Source organism: Gracilinanus agilis, chromosome 1, assembly GCF_016433145.1.
Source record: "Gracilinanus agilis isolate LMUSP501 chromosome 1, AgileGrace, whole genome shotgun sequence".
Lineage (NCBI taxonomy): Eukaryota > Metazoa > Chordata > Mammalia > Didelphimorphia > Didelphidae > Gracilinanus > Gracilinanus agilis.
In genome coordinates, this window is record NC_058130.1 from 381,671,775 (window position 1) to 381,694,600 (window position 22,826).

At 32.4% G+C, this 22,826-nt stretch overlaps 1 protein-coding gene across 1 annotated transcript in view; it reads right to left on the reverse strand.

Moving 5' to 3' along the window:
* Positions 1 to 22,826, reverse strand: part of NIPBL (NIPBL cohesin loading factor) — a 243,150-nt gene that overhangs the window by 90,433 nt on the left and 129,891 nt on the right. Inside the window, exons 5-9 of the mRNA XM_044664328.1 lie at positions 22,017 to 22,116; positions 20,927 to 21,078; positions 12,454 to 12,614; positions 11,392 to 11,488; positions 7,237 to 7,863 (exon numbers count right to left, since the gene is read on the reverse strand). Coding sequence (XP_044520263.1) covers positions 7,237 to 7,863; positions 11,392 to 11,488; positions 12,454 to 12,614; positions 20,927 to 21,078; positions 22,017 to 22,116 — 1,137 coding nt within the window. The remainder of the gene's footprint in view (positions 1 to 7,236; positions 7,864 to 11,391; positions 11,489 to 12,453; positions 12,615 to 20,926; positions 21,079 to 22,016; positions 22,117 to 22,826) is intronic.

Sequence of the window (22,826 nt, forward strand, 5' to 3'; positions counted from 1 at the left end):
AATAAAGATATCATATAATATATAATAGCTGAAAGTACGATTTGAAGAAAACATGAAAAAAAAAAATTCTGCCATGACAGCATCATTTCTCAGAACTGGGCAAGATTTGGTTTTCTAGTTTAGATTTAGTTCCTCTCATAATTTCCACTTTTATCTATTTTTGTTTTTTGCCCCATGTCTTCATTTCCCAAACTTTTCCATCGGATAATCAAAAGCCACTTTTATGAATAAATTCAACATTATTATCTTTTATTTCCTTTGAACTATTATCATATGAAATCTCTAAGGCTGGACAAATTCATACAAACTGAGACAACTTCATACAAAATCAACAACTAAAAACCAATAGCCCCACCAAATGCAGAAGCCAATGTTTTGAAAACAGGAGCAGTAGGTTTAGAAAAATTTTGATATTTTTAAGGTTTAAAAAAAGTCAAGAAATCGCATATATTAAAAAAATTACCAATACCCCAAACTACTAAAAGTGCTTATTATAAAATAGCCAGATAATCAATATGCATATTAGTTTACTTATCCCTGAAAAATAAGACTAAGTATTATTTAAATGCTACCAAAGTGCTAGCTTCCACATTCAGTCTGTCATAAAAAAACAGAGTTAAGTAAAGTTTTTCCCTTTAATATATTAGTTAGGAAAAAGAATGGACTTATGATAAAGGTGTGTATAGATCCAAGAAGAATCACTGTAAAAGAACAAAGCAAGAATCCTCATCACATTGAGGAGAGACTAATATAGAGGTTATTCTGGAAAAAACAACAACAGGTATTTTGAACTATAATTTATAATTATAATTTTTAGATCATCATTTATATTTGCATTTATTTGGTAATATTTTCCACCAGTCACACTGCTTTTGGACTTCTCTGAAACACTCTATCATGCCTTTCTTTCCTAGGAAATTCATCAGTGGGAAATCTTATTAAGCTGTAAAGATTGAATGCCTGTACTCACCTCTCATCAATGGCCTCTGCCCCTTGGATTGGACTTTCTGCCTAATGGGCAGAAAGAAGAGTACACAGGAGTCAAACTGGAGTAGCTATTTATGAGTATGGCATACTCCACCACAGAAGCTGGGTCTTATAGGTGAAATGTTCTTTTGTTCAGTCATTTTCAATTGTGTCTTACTCTTTGTGACACCATTAGGGTGTGTTTTTTTTTGGGGGGGGGTGCAGAGATACTGGTGTGGTTTGCCATTTCCTTCTCCAGATCATTTTACAGATGAGGAACTGCAGCAAATAAGGTTGACTTGTCTAGGGTCACCCAAATTGCCTTGTTCTAATTTTACAGATACTAAACACCAACTTTCTGATTATTAATTTTGTTTCTTAGCTATGACATTTGAATCCTTGAAGAAAGTATGTTCTAGATAGGAAAAAGTTGGTTATGAAAGGGTATCACAACTTTACTGTAAACGAACAGATGAGGATTCTAGCATCAAAGGTCACTCTTGTATGGGTGTTTGTGTGAATATTTCCCAAAGAACAGCCTAGAAATAAAAATGCTAATTGGTTTCAAGAAAGAAGAAAGCAAAACAAATTTAGGAGAATAATATATATTACTATATTCAGAGTTTTGGTAATAAATCTAGATATTTCAATTCTACTTCAAAATTAAGTTGTTTTTCCTGTAATTAAACTTTTAAATTATACTTTATACCAAAAATAACAAAAACAAATATATCTATTTTAAAAGGTTGATTTATTATGCCATAAGTTTAACATTTTTCAAGACTATTCTACTTGTCTCATTTTCTGCTCTCTTCAGTGCATTTTAAAAGTATTTCATTGATGCTATTTTCTTTCCTTTCTTTTGATATTATCATTATTCCTTATTCCTCTCTCACTCGTACTAAGATTCTCTCCCCAAAAAGAAACAAAAGCCTTCTCCCACACACATATATGTAGGTTCTTATGATCATAGAAAAATCCATACTGGTCATATCTGAAAATATATATCACATTCTATACCTTAGTTTGGCCCATTGCCTAAAAATGAGGAGAAACCCATCAATCATGGTCTTCTTTCAAGCTATGGTTGTTTAATGCATTGATCACAGTTGGGTTTTTGGTAAATGATAGTTACAATGTTATATTTATTGTATAAACTGGCTCTGGCTCAATTTGCTCTGAATTTTTCTGAATTCATTTCTTTAATCACTTTTTAATCAAACAATCATATTTCAATACATACATATAAAAAAATTTGCTTGGCCATTCTCCAGTTGATGAGCATCCGCTTTGTTTTTAGTTCCTTACTATTATAAAAAAATGCCATTATGAATATCTTTCTTCATGTAAGACCTGTCATCTCTTTCAGGTATGAGTCTAGTAGTGTTATTATTTAGGTTAAAGAAAAGGAGCAGTTCAGTGATTCTGGCGGTATAATTTCCAAAATGTTTAGAACAATTCACAGCTCTACTGATAGTAAATCCTGTCTGTCCTTCTATATCCACTGCAATAATTGCTATTTCTCTTTTTTGTCATCTTTGTCAAACTGATGAGTGTGAAATAGAACTTAATTTATTTTAAATTTGTATTTCTTATTCTTATTGATTTGGAGTTTTTCACAAAGTTGCTGATTCCTTTAGTTTATGATAGGCCCTCATATCCATGTCCTATATTCACTTGGAGTTGACTATGATGTGATGCAAAATGTTGAGTTAATAAACCTCATTTCTGCTATATTATCTTACAATTTTTCCATCAGGTTTGTCAACAGTGAGTCCTTGACCCAGTATATGGAATCCCTGGATTTATTGATCACTATGTACCCATGTGTGATTTCCTCTGGTTCTTATGTACCAAATCTGTTACAGTGATTGACATCCTTCAAGATGAATTTTCATGATTAAAAAAATTCCAGGAGGTAATTCTTTGGAGGTTTGCTTAGTAAAGCATTGACTATGAATTAATTTAGGCAGCATTTCTATATATTAGTACAGATCAATCATTATTTAAATATTGCTTTATTTATTTAAAGAGGGTGTATTCTTATGTGTATGTTGGCAGGTGGTTTCTTAGAAATTTTAAACATTCTATAGTTATGTTAAAAGAAGTTACTTTCTCCATCTCTTCCTTTTGGACTTTGCAATTCAGAGAAAGGCTGACAATTTTTGTGAGCTCAGCTACTTTACTGATGTTATCATTTTATTTAATTTTTAGCTTCATCCTTGTGATTATCTAAACCAGAGATGGCAAACTTTATGGCTATGAACTAGATTAAAATGTTAATTTGGAAATCTTTAACAAAATAAATAAAAATATAATACAACAAAGATAATGTTAATTTGTTAATTTTTAAAGTCAAAAGTCAAAATAGGGATATTTCTATTTGAGTTTGACCGCTCTGCTCTAAACACTTAAAAAATCGAGAGTTTAGTTTCAACTTTTCCTATTCTCAATCTCTTAATTTCTAGTTTGATAGTTAACATAAATATATATTAATATATAAATCTTATTTTATAGCTAACATTTCCAAAATTATATTAAATAATAGTGGTGACATCCTTGTTTTATCCCTTATTGAAAGATGCTTAACATTATAGATAATACATATTTTTGGTTACAGATAAATACTATTTATCATATTAAGAAAGAGTGTCTACTTATTATATATTTCAATGTTTTATGTATTGAATGGTTAAGGGTATATGTGCAACTCAAAAAATGTCCATATCTCCCACACCTTTGTCCATGTGTATGTATACTCTTTTCAGAGGTTCTAATTACTTGAAATAAATCCTTACTTCTTTACCTCTTAACTATTATACTCGTTTTTCTTTTCTTACTTTCTACCACCAAAATCGTATACAGCCCTTTTATGTACATTCCTAAACTCTATTACCCTCGAAGTCAGAGGGATTCTGAAGAAATACATCTCTTTTACCCTCTTTAGTATGTAATTGTCATTATTTAGTTCCTTGAAATGACATATTTACCTTTCCAGATTTTTCCTATTGTTCTGAATTTCAGTTTTTGCTCAATTCTGATATATATATATAATTTTAAAAAGCTTCATAATCATCTATTCTGCTAAAGATCCATTTTCTCTCTTATAAGATTATACTTAATTTTTCAGGTTAAGATATTCTCAGTTATAAATCATTTTCTTTTGACCTTTGGTATATTATATTCAATGATTTCCTTCCCTTTTTAGTAACTTGGAGCCTAGTATTACTGTGGGGTCATAACTCTGGTTGTGATGTGACACTTATATTGTATTTTCTCTTTAACTTGAAGACTCTCGAGTTTGGTTCTGGCACTTCTTGATGTTTTCAAGTTGTAGTTTATTTTGGTTATCAGTGGTCATCAATGGATTGTTTCTATTTTCATGTTGCTTTCTGCTTCTAACAAATGAGGTAATCTTTATTATTTTTTAAAATGCAGTATCCAAATATTTCTGACTGGTCACAGATTTATGGAGACTGATAACTGTGTTATTTAAAATTACTGGGGTTCTATTAGAGGTATTAAGCCTCAAGATATGTAGATATATGACAAACTTCCTGTGAATATGTGGGGGACTTTGAAACTACATTTCCCATGGTCCAACAGATTTCCTATTTTGGATTACGTCTTCAAGGTAAAGCCCAGCTTTAAGTACTGGGAAGTCGGGTTTGACTTGCTCTTTTGGTACGAGGCAGCCAGGTGGAGGGAAGAAAATGCCGGGAGGTTTGAAATAGCTTTTATCAGGCGCGGTCTTATATATTTTACCAACATGGCCATGGTAATTAAAATATTACTTTTCCTCATAATATCAGCCTTTATCATTTTTAATCATTACATAACTCACTCTTCTTAGCTTGTTTTCAAGGTCAAGTGTTATATCTCCAGTATAGGTCCAGGCACAGAGTAGGCATTTAATAAATGTTTATTTATTGACCAATTTTTCAATTTTTAACTTGGATATTTACTGTCATTTTATGGTATTACTGAATTCTAATTGTTGTTACAGTTTGCAAGGACTCCATTAGTTGTTTAAGGTTTTCTACATTTATTTTGTTATATTTTCAATTGTTTCCTCCAGAGCTCTTATTTTAATTCCAATTTGACTTTTGATCTCTTGCTTCATTTATTCTAGCCACATTCTTATAGGTTTTGTTGTCAACATTTTTTTCCTTTGCTGCCTATACTAGTTTATGTCATGGAATTAATCTTTTGGCCCAAGTTTTCCCTCTTAGGTTTCTGTTAAACTATAGTATTTTTTCATTAGGTTAGGTAGTATTTTCCTCCTTGATTTATTTATGTTTTACACAGTGTAGCCCATTGCCTTAAGTTCCCAGGCTACAAGTCATTTTATTGAAATCTAGGCTGGATTTTCTTGTGTAAGAGTTCTTATAGCTATTGTTAGCTTCTGGTCATCTTTTAAGTTGCAATTTTGGATTAGTTGGAGACACTTTCTTTTGATATCAAATCATTTCCTCTTATGTTCTTTGTAGGGGCTTATATGGTTGACCTGGATTTCTCTACAAGTTTTCATATTGTAACTGGATCTGAATCTGGGTAATGGTGGGAGTTGGGAATTGGGAACCTGAAATCAAAGCCTGGTGACAAAATCGCCAGGTCATAGAAATAGTGAAAATTACCTTATTTTTCATACAACACTAAGTCAATAGTCTCAGAAAAATGCTTTATCAATTCCACTTGCCCATGTCTCAATCAAGTCAATCTAAAACATTACAGGTTGTTTAACAAACAAATGCTAATTTTAAAAAATCTAGAAAGAAATGACATACTTTTAGGATATTGATAGAGACTATCTTGTGTTTTTTTTTAATGCTCTCAATCTTCCCAAGATTATGACAAATGTCTCCAGTGGTAGGCAGCAAAGTCTATTCATGTAAATTTCAAAACTTATATCTAGTTCATGAGTGTAAACTTTGAATAAATTTTACATAAAGGTTGATAAATATAAGCATTTCTTTTTATAAGCATTAAAACTAGAATAATATGTAGCTGAAATTTTAATGCTTCCAGCAAATTTTCTCCTCTCTAGTTTTTGGGCACATAATGAAAAAATTCACACAAACAGGAAGTTCTCCCCAGCACTCCCCAGAAACTACTAAATGTATTTAACAATGCACCACCTGCCCAAAACCAGAAAATAAACCAAAAGTACAAATTATTTAAAGTATAAAAGTAAGTGGATTACTTTGCTATTTTTTTCAAGACAGGAATCTATTAGTTGAGGAAAAACACAAAACACATGCTAATCTAAACTAGACCAGAAAATTGAAAAAGTTCTTTAAAATGATCAAATTCTTTTCAGCAAGTCCCTAATGAAAATAATTCTAGAGTGCTCCCCAAGATCTTAGTTTTATTTGATCATCTGCAAAAGTGGAACTTCGAGAACAACTATGTATTAAAGTTCCAATATATTAAGTTTATGTAATGTGAATAAAATAGTTGAATGTGAAAGAACCTTGAATCACTATAAATTGCAGTTCTGGGACTACTGAAAAGTCCCACTCCAAATACTAACCTAATCACACAGGTCATATGATTTAGATACAGTAAATTCATAATCTCCTAAGTACAACAACAGAGTTGCCTTTGCTTTGGCACAAATGAATGGCAAATACTAACTCTATTTTACTTTTAAACAGAACCGATATAGAAATGCCAGTGTACATTTAGAAGAAAAATATTCATGATAATAGCTAATATTTACATAGGGCATTAAGGTACCTAAAATGCTCTATGTATTTTTACTCATTTGGTCCTTATAACAACCCTGTGAGGTAGATGCTATTATTATTCATATTGAAATGACAAGGAAATTGTACCTTAAGGAGGTTAAGTGACATGCCCAGGGCAACAAAGCTAGTACATATCTAATTAAAATTCAGCTCTTCCTGACTCCAAGTCTAACACTCCAAACACTATTCTGCCTTGCTACCATAAATACACTACAGGACATGACATAACATGTTTTATATATACATATATATAAAATAGTCATTAGAACTATAACATATTACCTAGAGAAATCACCCCATACTTTTTAACAATTACTTCTAAAAAAATTAAGATTCAAGAAATTTACTCCTATAGTACTACTGATGTTATAAGTAATACACTTAAAGAAAGAGCAGTGTGAGTGGTAATAAAGTATAAAATGTGGCAAAACAAGACACTTATCTTATAAATTATAAAACTTCCCAACAGGATGACAGTAATAAGGCAACAAAAACAAGTAACAATGCATAAACATTTTACCTTTATCTTGAACTTCCTTTGAAAAACGTTCCCTTTCAATAGCTGATTCCCGTTCTATCCTCTCGATTTCAGCCAATGCATCCAATTCTACTTCATCATATAGCGTTCCTTGTTGTGGTGCCTGTTGCTGAGACTGTACCACAGAAGTCTGAGGTTGTTTTGCAGTAACTGAAGTGTTCTGTTGTAAAACAGGCACTTGTTGTGCCTGAAGGAATGCTGTCTGTTCATGCTGCGGCAAACACTGAGCAGCATTTAGTGGGCGGTTTACATCCTGCGGCGTAATGGGTGTTTTTGAAGTTTGTCCTGGGTACTGCACATTAAAAGGAATATCACTCTCTGACACATTACTATTTTCTATACCAGAAAGCATATCTTCCTGCTGGTCCATATCTGAAGATCTTACACGAGAAAGTCTTAATGTAAGTTTAGTAGAGTCCTTGGATGGAGAACTAATGATATCATACATCGCAGCTTTTTCACTCTGATCTTTTTCATCTTTCCCTAACTTCATTTTCTTTTGTTTCTTCTGTTTTCTTTCTGGTGAATCTAATAATATGTCAGGTGGAACATCTCTAGGTGATGAATAGGGTGGAGGCTGAGACTGTAAAATTAATGGTGGTCTTGATCCTAAAAAAAAAAAAAAATTAAAAAGGACTGAACAGTTGTGCTAGTATAAATTTTTCATATTTATCTTTGTAATAACAGAAATATTAAATAAATATCAATATATATGTTGTGTGTCTATTCTGCAGGCAGCTAGCTTAAATGTGCAATGTAGGTCATTATGCCCATGAAAAGAACGAATGTTTTACCATTTATTCAACTAATTATAGGCAACAAATATGGTTTGCAAAGATTGGGCCGGCCAAACACTGGACACAGAAACTATAAAGCAATTATAATTTAATGCTATAGGCCTATGGTTTTGAAAAGCTACAAGTATCCCATTGAGCAAAAGGAAAAAAGAAAGGTTTAAAATTTTCTAGTCACAGTACAGATCCAATAATCTTGTTATGTGACACTATACAAGATAATCTCTTCAGGCCAAGCATCAACACAGTGATAGGTAGGTCTTTAATAAGAATTTGTTAAGTAATAAAATAATTTTCTTAGCCAAAAAAAAAAATTGTCCTAAAATTTTAAAGTTTTTTTTGGTAACAATATACTTCTTTGTAAAAACCCTTACCTTCCATCTTAGCATCAATACTATATATTGGTTCCAGGGCAGAAGATTTGTAAGGGTTGGGCAATGGGGGTAAAGTGACTTGCCCAGGGTCACACAGCTAGGAAGTGTCTGCAGCCATATTTGAACGTAGGCTCTTCTGTCTCTAGGCCTGATTCTCAATCCACTGAGTCACCAAGATGTATCCTATAATAATGTGCTTCTGGATATAATTCTTACTTGAAGAAAATTCATTTAATTTTTATTATCTCTTTTCATTACTTACTCTTTCTCTTCATCAGAACATCTGACTTTTCATTCCAGAGGCAACCTAAGATCATCTAGTTCAACTTTCCCCTTTTACACAGGAAGAAACTGAGGCAAGGTGAAGGTCTGAGTCTGAACCGCTCATTAGACAATAATTTAGCTATATAATCCTAAGCACAACATTTAACTTCCCTTAGTCTGAGATTTGTCATCTCTAAAATGGGAATAATTAAAACATCTATCTCACAGTTTTTTTGAGCAACAAATTAAATACAGAATAGTGTTTTAAATCACAGCATGTTCTATAGCTACTTAGCATTTTAAGTTATTTTAAGTTTTAAAGCTTAAAACTGTTACTCAAGGTCTTTGGGACACCCTATACTAGACAAGCAATCATTACATATGCCATATATGAAGAAAAATTACCAAAAGAGGAAGGATTAGGACTGTTCTTTTTCAATCCAAGTGGGGCAGCAAAAATAGGCACTCTGGATGGAAGTTACAAAAGCAAATAATGGCTTGATCAAGAAAAAAACTTCATAATAATTAGAATTCTACAAAAGTAAAATGGATTGCCTTGGGAAATACTAAGTTTCTTTTCCACTATAAGTATTGAAGCAAAAATTTGAAGACCACTTGTTGAACATACATATAGTAGAGAACTTTCTGGGGATTGGTCTGACTAGAGGGCACTGATGTGCCTTCTAGCTCTCAAATTCTGTGACTGAAACATGCAAGGCATATGCAAACATAAGGAAAGAGAAGAAACGTTGCTGATTGTTTCTGAAGTCTCTTTCAATTTGAGTGACATATATCTACATTTATCTGAATATATTTTATTCAACAGGTCACTAAAACATATCTGAAAAGTTTTGAAACAAATTCAGAGAAATGTTTTCTGAATGAATAGAAAATTGCCTCTATAAACATTAAATACAAAAAAAAGTTGAGGAAACCTTCATTGTTCTTTAATTTATATTGCTAAAAAGAAATGAAATATATTCAAGTGACATGAATTAGTTTTCTTTTTATTATACAAATGAAAAGGAACAGTCTAAAGATATACAATACCATTAATTGGTTATATGAAACCTACTTAGGCAATGTAATGTTAAGGAAGAACAGTTACGATTACTAGAAACAATATTATCACTAGAGCCTATTTGCATTAAATTTTATGTTTTGCAAATCATGTTGTACACATTAACTTATTTAACTAATTTCAAGTTAATCAACTTCATATTACATATATGTGTGAGTTTATATATAACCAAAAACATTAGAGCAGGGTTTGAGTATAATGAACACCAGGAATTATTAGTGTGCATGTGTTTCTTTTTTTCTCGTTATTTCTTGGGATACAATGCTTTTCTTCATTTTTCTGATGTAAGTTCTTCCTCTTTTTTTATACTTGTTCATATGTATTGTGCTTTCTATAATGTTAAATATTTTTTAAATATTGTGTTCCAGTCTTGAAAGATTCAGATATAAAGGGAACAATCTGAAAGTGCTATGGGATCCCAGATTTAGAAGTTACAGTGATTTTACTACAGACCATCCAAAACAATCTCATTATTTTAGAAAAGAGGAAACTGAGGTGCCAAGAACTTAAGTGACTTGATTAAGGGTGGCAGATGCTAAAAGTGACAGAGCCTGAATCTGAACATGCACCCTCCTCTCATCCCAGCTCCAGCACACTCTCTACTCGTGCATATTCAAAAGACTAAGAATCAGAGCTTAAATTACAATTTGAAATCAGGTATTTTCTATTCATGAACATGGGGAACAGAAGAAAGCCAACTGATAGAAATCCAAACATACAAAACAGATAAGAAGACATAAAAATGTTTTTTTTTTTGCTTTATGAAAACACTCATTTTACAAAGCCCTCTACTGCATTTAAAATAAAATCTGATTTATAAACAACATTTTGGGCACATTTGCATTGCTTCAAAATGATTTTTTTGGATGTAAAGTTCTATGTACAGCAACTTACCATAGTTGTTACATTGAAATATCAATCATTAGTGGTTTTTCTTGACTATGTTTATAAGAAATGCTAAAAGTTTTCTAGCAAGAAATAAAATTTGATTATCAAATTCTTACAATTTATACAAGAACCCCATTAAACATTTAAATAATCTTAGGCTAATTTAGCTTGGCTTATTACTTAATCTATCACCATTAATGTATCATCTAATAGATAAAAAACATCCATGCATTTTACATTGTACTATTAGTTTAATATTTATACTTCTTCTAGGAAATATAATTTTTTGTGCTGATTGCTAGTGGAGACCTGATCCTCCCTCATGGTCGGTCTTACCTCATTCATGAATTTGTATGATACAAGAAGACAAAGTATACAAAGTACATATCTGTATTTTGGTTGTAACTCAATCAAAAAGTTAAGCATATTCCTTCTTTAACAATGAAAACTCTTTCTGGCTACAGGAAATACCATTTTGATCTTAAGGGCAAGAACCTGGAGAGATTGTCATTTTGTCAGTCACAAATGAATCATTTTAGAAAGTGAAAAGAAAACCCACATTTAAAATCTTTCTTCCCAAATACCTAGAACCTAGAAGATACCAGCCACAAGATAATATTGTATTATTGGTGAAAGATGGAAGAAACTTTTTTTGGAGGGAAAATTTAACTTTATGAAAGCAGAAACATATATTTTTAAGGTAGTTAACTTGAAATCAATTAAAGTTACAAAATACCTTTAGGAGTTCCATCACTTCCAGCTGGAGAGCACACTGGCTGTGGAGACCTCAAAGGAAAAGATGCTGCATTCCTCATTGTTGAAGAATCTCCATCCTAAGAAAATAATTTGAAATGTTCACATTAAAGAGAGACTTCTTAGGAGTGTTAAAGAAAAAAACACTAAAATACCGATAATTTACTCATATGCAAAGGATAAGTATTCAAAGCTATAATTTTTTCAAACCTTTCTGTTTTCTTCTTGGTTTAATAGCTCAGAAACAAGTATTTTATGTTTAAAAAATGCATAGGCTAAGCACGTCAAGGAAAAATAACAAACTGGTGCCACTATATAATATACTTCCCTTTATTTCTGGTTGCCTTTTTCAATTAAGGACTTCACGAAAGTCTATGTGATCAATATGACATTGAAGAAATGAACTGTAAGTTTAATAAGTTCAAAGTCATTTTAAAATTTCCATAAATTTGCCCAACATAGATGCCATTTCAGATAGATTATGTCTATAGGTCATAATCTATAGATTATAAAATGAAAGATGTATCAGAAAAAAAATTAAAAGTAGAGGACCACAAGACTGGCTATTTTTGACCTGCCCTGGTGCCAAACTTACCACACTCCAACAAATGAGAAGAGAAAGCACTAAACAATTTTGTATGTAAGGGTTCTACCTAATACACCAAAATTTCAACATGCCTAGTATAAAAGCAATAAAAACAAAAGATAACCTTAGAATTGTAGCAATACAAAACTACACTAAATCTCTAGTGCAGCTTCTTCATTTATAGATGTTACTGAACACAATGAGAGCCGACACTAAATTATAGTACTTTTTATTTCATAGAGCCTTTTATTTTGTTCTTTAAACAACTCTGTGAAGTAGGCAGGGTATGCATTCTTAACTCCATTCAATAAATTGTGGCCCAGAGAGATTAAGTAATTTGCCCAAGGTCACATAACTTCTAAGTGGCAGAACCATGACTAGAACCCAGATTATGATGTAATGTAACAAAATAGTAAAACTACCCCTTTACCTTAAAAATAGTGACTTTTTTTTACATACATCACTACTTAGCCTGTGCACCATGTGTAGGTAGTCGTCACTTGAGCCATGTCTAGGATTATCAGCATGATGATTAGCTGAATTGCCAGACAACTGACCAGAAACTTTATTATCATGCATGTTTCTCAGTCCACTTGGGACAATGGGACTTGATACTGATGCTGAAATTAGAAAAAATAATAAAATTAATAGCTTTCCAGGAAGAACAATTTTATAACTACTTGGAGAATATGGAAAATAAAGTTTAATCAATTATAAATAGTCAGATATTATTGGTACAATAGCCAATTATTTTAACTTTTCAGTTTAAGGGAAAGTGCAAAAAGAAATCGTAATTTTCAAGGAAATAGCTGAGAAAATATTTGTGAATAAATTTGTGCTTAAAATCTATAGCTGGAATATAAAAATTAACATTTTATTTAAGACAAAGTAGTAATTAATATACATATATATATATACACACACATCAACTATGTAAATAATCAAAATTGCCTTTGCAGTGCTAAATCTGCTTACTCAATTTCTTTCTTAGAAGCTGAATCTTTAAACATATTTACTAGGGTTGGACTTTGTTGTGAATATGAGAGTGTGGTTCCTAAGAAGAGAAACTCATTTTAACTACCTGAAAACTAGAAAGAAAATCATTAACCATGGAATAATATATTAATCAACTGAATTACTCATTTGATTTTACCCCATGACCTTTCATTAGTCATTTCTGTGAAAAAAAAAAAAAAAAGAATTCACTTTGATAATAATAGTATGAATAAAATATATAGTTATATAAACCCACCCTTCCTTTCTCACTTCCCCTTTTCTGTCGAAGATACCACTGTTCTTCCAGTCAGTCACTCAGGTCACAAGTTTGTATGTTTTATATTCTTTATATTTACTTTGTCTCCCTTTATTAGAATGTAAGATCCCTGAAATAAGAAACTATTTCATTTCTTTGTTTCCCAGCATCTAGCACAATACTTGGCATACAACAGACACTTAATAAATGCTCCTTGATTAATTGTTCCTTCACACTTCACTGTCATGCACTTCCCATATCCAATCAGTTGTCAAGTCTTGTTGATCCTTTCTCCTTAACATTTAAAGGATTCCTAGTATTTTTGGTTTTATAATCTAGTGTTAGAAATGGAAACTTTCCAAATCTTTGCATCTTAAATTCATTCCATTTTACTATGCTGCTAATTGTATCAAATTCACTGTCAACCTCACCTACTCATTAAAGGCAAAACAAAGCCTTCTTTCATTTATATAATATATTTTTATAGCCATTGTTAATGGAAAGACTAATAAACAGGAAGTTCTAGACCAAAATTCAATGAATGCTTTTTGGTAAAAATAGGCAAAAACTTTTTCCAACAAAAGAACACACCATAGAACCCTAACAATATTTTACATTAGAGCACACACAGTCCACTTCATATAATTGCATACTTCCAGTTAATATAACTTTCTTAAGTTTGTTCTCTAAATAGTACTTACACTTTTTCATAAAATCATTCTAAATTAAGGGAGGTAGATTTTTAGTAAAGAAATACAGAATTAAGAGATTTTACAACTATATAGGTCTTAAGAGATTTGTCTTGCCTAAGAAAAGAAAACATGCCTAGAGAGGTCAAATGAGGTAGCCATTGTCATATATCTAATTAACAACAAAGTTAAAACTAATAAGCATTTAGAAAAATCCAACTTGCACAAAGGTAAAGAGAATTCATATAGAAAACAAACTTTGTGGAAAGTAATAACTAGAGGGTTTAGACTTGGCTTCTCAAAGGAAGTGACTTGAATAGAGCTTTAAAGGGCACTAGAGGCAGAAGTAAGAGAATATTCCATGCCTGTGAAAAGTCATGGAGGTGGAATCTGACTCTATCATTGAGAATCTGACTATCCTAGAAGACAAATACTTTTGTCTTTCTACTCCTAGTGATTGGCACAGAGCATGGTACCCAAAAGAAGTTTAATAAATGCCTATTCAATTGCTCTGAATTGACTACTAGCTCTTCTCCAAACTAAACATGCAACTTCATCTTGCTATATATTTGCTTTGTGCCTAGAACACATTCTCCTCACATCCACAGTGCAGCCATGAAGTCTTTCCTGGTCCTCTCTGCTTACAGCATAGTAGTACTTAAGCCTAGGAACCTGTTTTTTAAAAAATATTGTGTTAAGTGTATTTCATTTTAATTGAATTCTATAATATTCCCTATTTTGGGCATTTTAAAAAATTATTTCAAGAAGGGGTTCATAGGTTTCATCTGATTGTCGAAGGAAAAGACATGACAAAAAAGGTTAAGAAACCCTGGTTTAAAGTATTTTCACACATCTCAAATTTTCTGAGATTAGAGTCTGGATCTTTCCTTTGGCCAGCATATGCTACTTTGTATTATGCTTATCTTTGTACATATTACATCTCTGTAGAATCTGAGGTTCTTGAGGACCAAAACTGTGTCATTTAAAAATCTGTATTTCCTACATCTAGAAAATAGTGGGAATTTATGAAATGGCTATGGAATAAATTCTCACTCCAGCCACCTAAGACTAGGCTCTCAAGGCCTCCCAACTATTATTGTAACTGATCTCTCTTATCCTGATCTCTGGCTTTTGATCCATCTGGCATATAAATGTCACATTTTTCTTCCTCATGACATTGATTCATTTGGGGAAACATTTAGTAAGTGCCTATTATATGCCAGATATAGAGAAATGAAAACAAGCAAATTAGACTTTATATATTACTTCCATTTTATCATGCCCTTGCTCAAAAACTAGGAGTTCCTCATTGGTCTCCAAAGTAGAAGATCGCCATTTGTGGCAGGACCACAAAGAATTTGTGATTAACATCAATCAGAGCGAGGGTCACATCCTGTGACAGCCAAGCTTCTCTACATCATGCCCAAACAAATCTTTACGTATTATTATTCCACAATATTCCACTACTCCATCTTTTTCCTTCTCTGTGTAAACTCCCCAAAACCCTTCACGACAGTTAAAACCTAACTGAAGGGGTAGCTAGGTAACAAAATGTTAGAGCACCAGAACTGGAGTTAGGAGGATCTGGGTTCAAACAATGCCTAGCTGTGTGAACCTGGGCAAGCCACTTAACCTCAATTATCTAGCCCCTGCTGTTCTTCTGTTTTAGAATTAACACTAAGACAGAAGGTAAGAGTTTAAAAAACAAAACAAAAAACTTAATTAAAACTAAGGCACCATAGCTGTGCATATACAATGGGAAAATTCCTGCCCACCAGCATACCCACCCTCTTTGTTCTCTAGTGGCTGAAGGTGCTCTCTGAGCTCCAAGACACTAAATGACAGGTAAAATCTCTGTGTCCCTATGTGGTCTGAGATGGGACAGAGTAAGTCATAAGGATAAACAGGCATGGCATCATAGATCTCAATATATTACCTCCCCCCCAAAAATTCTCCCCTTTCTCAAACTTTCCCTATTACAATCCAGGGTTCCTTTAACTTGCCATCAAAGTCTGCAACCATTGGATCTTCCTTGATTCCTCACTTCACTCCATATAAAAAACCAGTTGCCAGATTTTTTTGAGTCTATCTCCACAACAAATCTTACATCTGTCCCCTACTCTATACTACCCAGGTCAGCTGCTAATCATCTCTACCTAAACTAGGTCTTTTTGCCTCAAATCTCCTCTCATTCCAGTGCATCCTTCACATAACTTGTCACGATTTTTCCTACAGCACAGTTCTGATCATGCCACAACTCCCCACTTTAATAAAAATTCCAGTGGCTCTATACTGACTCTCAAATCTCACTCAATAAATTCCTCAACTTGGTAATTAACACCCTTCAAGATTTGTACCCAACCAACCTTTTCAGCCTCATTATATACTACTCCCCTTCCATGAACTTTACTGTCCAGTAAAAACTGGCCTTCTTGTTGATCCTTACACACAAAGGGAAGCACAACTAAATATTCAAAGATGAATAGGAAATTAAAGCATGATACCATCTATTAAACAACCACACAAAGAAAAAGATTTGTATTAAAATTTTTCTGCTGAATTGAAAGCAATGACAATTTACTTTTGCTTGGTTTTTGTGCTGGGTTTTTTTTTTTTTGCATTGTTTATGGTGAATAGCTACACACAAACATGATTCTTGCAGAAAAGTTATGTTTGCTGTTATGACCTTTATTTTATTATTATATCTGTGAATTTAAAAAACAAATTTAGTTGGTTGGCCAGTTACAATGAAGAAATTATCTGCATAATTAATTACTAACAAACAATTATTTACACTTTCATGTTATCCTTGGGACATACAGAAGGATTTTAAAAATAATGAAGCATATTCAAATAACATTACTTTCACTAAAAACATTATCACTGATAAAATTTTAGTGAGAGAAAAAAAGGTTTTTCCTATCATTAACAAAAGATACTTTAAAAACATTTATTTCACCTCTAACTTTAAAATTTTTGGTTTTGAGGTTTTATGTTTTACATAATATATTAGTACGGTAGTACATATATAATTTATAAAAACACACATACATATATTGCCAGTGCACACTCAAAACATTTATTATAGAAAGGGTGCACAATCAAAACAGTGCCAAACTCCAGTTTTTAACTATTTATTACCAGGCTCCCATGAATCTTATTTCTAATCTTTATGTGAATCTTCTACTTCAATCAACCTGGTGTCATATTAAAAATATATAGAATATGAATTCTATCTTTGTCCATCTTCTATCCTTTGCACTTCCTCCTGCCTTTTTCATTTAAAGCTCAGATCAAGTACTATCTCCTTCATTGGCATTTTTCTCACATACTTCACAATGACATCTTTCTATTCTGACTTTCTATAACACTAAACTGGTACCACATAACTGGCCAATTCTTTATATACAATAAAATCTCAACAAAGCACTCTTGTATGCAAGAATTTTTAAAATCACTACCAGAATTGTGGAGAGGTGGATATGAGTTGAAGTGAGGAAATCCTGAATTCTAGCTCTACCTCTGATATACAGTGGCAGTGATCATGGGCAAACTTAACCTTTCAATGTTCTAGAAAACTCTGACTAGAAATTTTAGGGGAATTGTTGACATGAATTTTTGGGAGGGAAAAAATGATTTGTTTTTATAATAAAAGCAGGAAGAACTGAGATCATAGAGGATTGTGAAATTACATGATTTAGAGGTCAAATTGATTTTAAGAGATTATCCTATACCCAACTTCTTCATCTTATAGATGAGAAAACCACAAAGCCTAGAAAAGTGGCTTGCCGAAGTAGAAAGGAGTTAGGAATCATATCTAAGTCTCTTTAATTCCAATGCCACCATACCATAGAAATGGACAAAGGCAGAACTGGAGAGTTTGGACTAAGGATATTAGGCAGACTTGGGAACAAATGAGGAATACCGATTACTAAAGTAGATCTGCTATCTTAATGTATGAAACAGGCAAGACCCTGGGGAAAAGTGCAAAGCAGATAAAGTTTTTCTACTTAAAATTCCATTCTTCCTTTGTGGAAGTGGAAGTAGAAACTTCTACTTGTCTCCTTTTTCCCGTTTTCTTTCAATGCTCTGCCCTTACCTGGATTCAGCAGGCCCCCAAGCACACTTATGTGGCAGCCTGATTCTCTGAAGACTCTCATATACTCTGGTTTGCTCCCAATTTCCTTTATCTCTTTCCACTACAAATTCTCAATAAATATATCTTTTCAGGGTACAGATTTGATTGTCTTATTAAAATAATTGATGTTAAAATAGAAAAAGCTTATTCTCAAGGTATTTACATTTTACAAAAGAGGTTTATAAATGAAATAATCCCAGAAATGTGAAAGTCTTTCCTTCCATGAAGGTCTGTTTCATGTCATGCCTTCTATGAAGTCTTCTCTAATTCCACTAGCTTGAAGTAATCTCTTCCTTCTTAGATATGGGGCTCTTTTTTTGGCATTTATTCTAATTTATAGAGGTTTATTGTACATGTTTTATCTTATCATCTGTATTGAAAGATCATTGAGAGCAAGGACTGTGTCCCATTTTATCCTTGTATTTCCACTTCTTGGAGAAAAGAATGTTGCACAGAGTTAGCCAAGGCAAGAGTTAGAAGATATTTCAATAAAGAAGGGAAGGTCTTGTAGACAACAAAGCTATGTAGAAGGTATGACAAGTTAAGTGTCTAAGACAGTATTCTTTCAAGTCAGGACCCAGAAGCTCCAGTGTGTCATGGCAAGACCTCAAGGAAAAAGTAACTAATCTAAGGTTGGGAATATGGGAAGAACCCCTTTACTTCTACACTGGTCAATTATGAACTTGAACTCTATCCTCTTTTTTACATAATGTCATTCAATATTATTCTGTTCTTTTCCTTTCCAATTCCCTTTATTAAGCTCCCAAGTCCTCTCCTTCTATTTTGGATATAGGCCCTTATAGTTAATTATGATTTAACTGTATTTCAGGAACTTGGACTAGAGGCAATCCAGGCAAAATTGTAGCAAAACTCTGAACATATAATTCACTGTCAAGATCACTATGTGAATCACATGACTCCTCAGGCAGGGCTTTACTCTTAGCAAGTGGCCAGTGAATAAGAGATCTGCTCCAGGAGATCCACTCCTTAGGCTCCAAAAGATGAAAAGAAATGGGTGGGATGTTATTTGTATTATGATGTGATTGTATTATCTTTCCCCCAACTCTACTCCTCTGCCAAACTTCTCTATTTTCATCCATAAAGTCATCTGGGCTTACAAACAATATACAATTCTCAATTTCTCACTTTTATTCATCTTATGCAGTCAATCAATTGCCAATCTTACTGATTCTACCCTCCAGTCAGTCATATCTTGCATCTACCCCATTCTCCCTACTCAAAATAGGGCCTTATCAGCTCTTGCCTGGACTATAACAATAGTTTCCTAATTTGTCTTCCAGTTTCACCTTTCCTCATTCCAATCCATCCTCTATATCAGTGTCAAATTGATACTCACAGGTTTGACTATTTAATCCCTAATTCAATAAAATTCAGTGGCCCCTACTGACTCTTGGATCCAAAATTATTTCATATTCATTTTATTCTTATAAATTTAATTTTAAGTTTCATAATGTAAATAATTATACATATTGCAGTATAAACTATAATTCGTTAAAAAATAAATATACATATATTGAAGGTACATGCTCAAAAAAATTTTTTTACTGACTAGAGTGCACAATTAAAAGCGTGGAGACCACAGACCTAGGGAACAATAATGAAGTATTTTTAACAATAATTTTCATAAAAGCAAATACTTTTAATCCTAGAAAATTACATGTAGGTATTTTATGATAAGGCACATCACATATATTTCAATGAAGGCTGAAAATTCTCCTGAGAACAGTAACAAATCAGGCATACATATTTCAAATTAAATGTTGGTACAGTTTTCAAACCTTGGTTAAAAATTGCACAAATGCCTTGTCTTGGCTATGGTATTCAATTATGTTAACATGCTTTCAATTCCAGTAGTGCTGGCATTAAACTAATAAATTACAAAGCTCCAATTACAGTTTTACCATATGATTTAGTAAAATCATGACATGAATATTAAAAAATTTCCACAAAAATCTACATTCAATTCAATATAAGTCTGAAGCATGTTGCAAATAATCGATATCTTATTAATGAAAAGCTTGTTTACTTAACTAAATCATTAAATTCCCCAGGCTCCACCCCACCCCCCTTTTTGACTACTAGTCTATATAGAATAAACTATGAAAGGAACTGGCATGCAATAGTCTCTATACATATTCTCAACTTCAGTTAAACTAGTTAATTGTTTGAATCCCAAAGCCATTAAGGACATGTAAACAGATGTAGATTTAAAGTGAATATTCTTTGACATAATCAACATCTTTTAATTTTCAGAGAGTTAAGAGTCATCTATTTTTTCCTGAATATAAAATATAAAATATTTTAGAGCTAGAAGAAATGTTAAAGATCATTTTTTAAATTTAAAGATCAAATTTTAAAGACCAACATTCTGATTTTAGAGAAGAAAGCAGAGGCAGAGAAAAATTAAATGTTTTGTTTATGGTCACAGTTATTGATGGAGTCAGGAGTAGAATTTGTTTTCAGACTCTTGATCTATGCTCTTTATATTATACCACACTAACTCTCAGCTATTAAATGTAAAATCTTTATTTTAATAATAAAAATCGTACCTTTTCTCAAACATTTTGTTTTAAAAATAGTTCTTTGGAGTAAATGTGCATTATGGGAAATTAACTGTGCAATACAAGTTTGTTAAGTTTTTGTTCCAATCCTGTAATTGCTTTTTATAAGGTTTTTTAAATTAAAAAGTGATCTGCATAAAAAACAATCAGTTATCTTTGTTAGCATTTTACTAAAATCTTTAAGATAAGAATACCAAAACTAGTAGCTAATTTGAAATTTCGCCATCAGGCTCCGTAACATCCTCAGTAAAGAAATGTCCAACAGTCTTACCTTGCTGCATCTGTGGATGTGGTGTGTAACTTGGAGGATGTGAGTATGGCATGTATCCTGCAGGGCTCTGTGGGGCATATGGACTAGGCACTGGGCTGTTTGGTTGTGCCATATATCTGTTCCCAGAGCTTGTCTGTGGGGGCACAAATCGGCTAAAACCCCAAAATCAAATGAAGAATTATATGAGGAGATGCAATTAATTATTTCATTCCTTGAAATTTTATCTTCACAAAATTCTCCAAAGTACAGTTGTACCATACAGAATTATGGAAACTTAAGACACTTACAAAATATTTAGGTAACATTCAATAGATTCAGAATCCCTTATTTTAATTAAGAATTATAAGTAAAGTGAGGAGATCAATTATTAAAGTTGTGATCATTTAGTTTAACAAAGTAATTCTTGCTAAAATAAACTTATAGCTTACACACTTTCTTATAGTTTAGTTAAAAATATCAAAACTTTCTTTTCCTTTCCCCAATTTAACTATTAGAAGGATGGCAGTTCAACTTATAGTCAAAGTAATAATAATGATGTTTCACATTCTTCTGTATATAATTCTTTAATGAAATAGTCACAAATTTTCCTTTAAGACTTCAAGTATCTGTGCTTTCATGGGTGAGAGTACTCTACTGACCAACATTGAGAGCAAACAACTCCTCTTCACTCAAATAGAACTGCTGCCTGCATATTGACTTAGAAAACCACAAATTCACATAATATTGTATTGTATTTTTATTTGTTCTGTTAAATATTTCCCAATTAGATTTTAAGCTGGTTACAGTTACATTGGCAGGGGGTTGGGGGGGGAGGTGGGGGGATGTTCTGTTTGCTACCTGCAGGTCAAGAGTTTGACACTCCTGCTCTATACTGTAGTAGGCGGTCCTAATGAGTTGCTAAAGTTTAAAAATATTTCATCAAATGATAGCTAACCTCCTGTTTGGATGTATAATATATAAAAATAATAAACTCTAAAACTACTACAGAGCTAAGGTAACTGTTTTAATCCCCATATATATGTATATTTTACAGAAAACATGGTGACAGATGTCCAAAACAAAAGCCATGCTTAATAATTATACATATTACCTGGAAGGGCTATGTGAGATAGTGGTTTGTTGATAATTGGAAGATGCAGGACTACTGTGCATGGAATTTTGAGAAAGTTTATACTGGGACATCATCATTCCTATACAATATACAAAAATATTATCATATTAATTTCCTGTAACAGTTAACACCATATTTTAAACAAATTCAATGTATTTTCTTTTTACAAATAGTCAAAAGTTCTAATTCTCAAAAAACAGTGTCTTCCTTTCTGCTAATCTTTTCATTTTAACTGGCATAAGAAAGCAGTTATAAAAATGACTATAAATGTTACATAAAAGTTTATATAAAATATTTTCATTACATAACTATTTGCAGGAGCAAAACTGGAGATCTTATAGAAAGCTTGAATAATATATTCCACATAATCATTTGGTCCAATCTTTTAGCCAATGCAGCAATTTCTTCTACATCATCCCTGACAGTCATATAGTCTTTGCTTGAATATTTTTAGTGATGAGGAGCTCCCTACCTTGGAAGACAGCACACTGTAATACTGGACAATTCTCAGAAATTATGCTATCTGCCTGTAAATTCCACTTAACCATCTATCCTCATTCTGATCTCTAGAACAACACAAAAAATTATTCTCCCTCTTTTACATGGTTAATAGGTATCTGAAGACAGTTATTAAATCCCTCCCTTTTCTGTTCCCTATACAATATATTGTAAGCCCTTTTAATTGTTTCGCATATGATATATTTGTTACAGAATAGAGAAAATGAAGAGTGCTTAATCTGGTTTGTATATCACATCATACATCAGCCGTGTGACTTAGAAAAGTGGCTT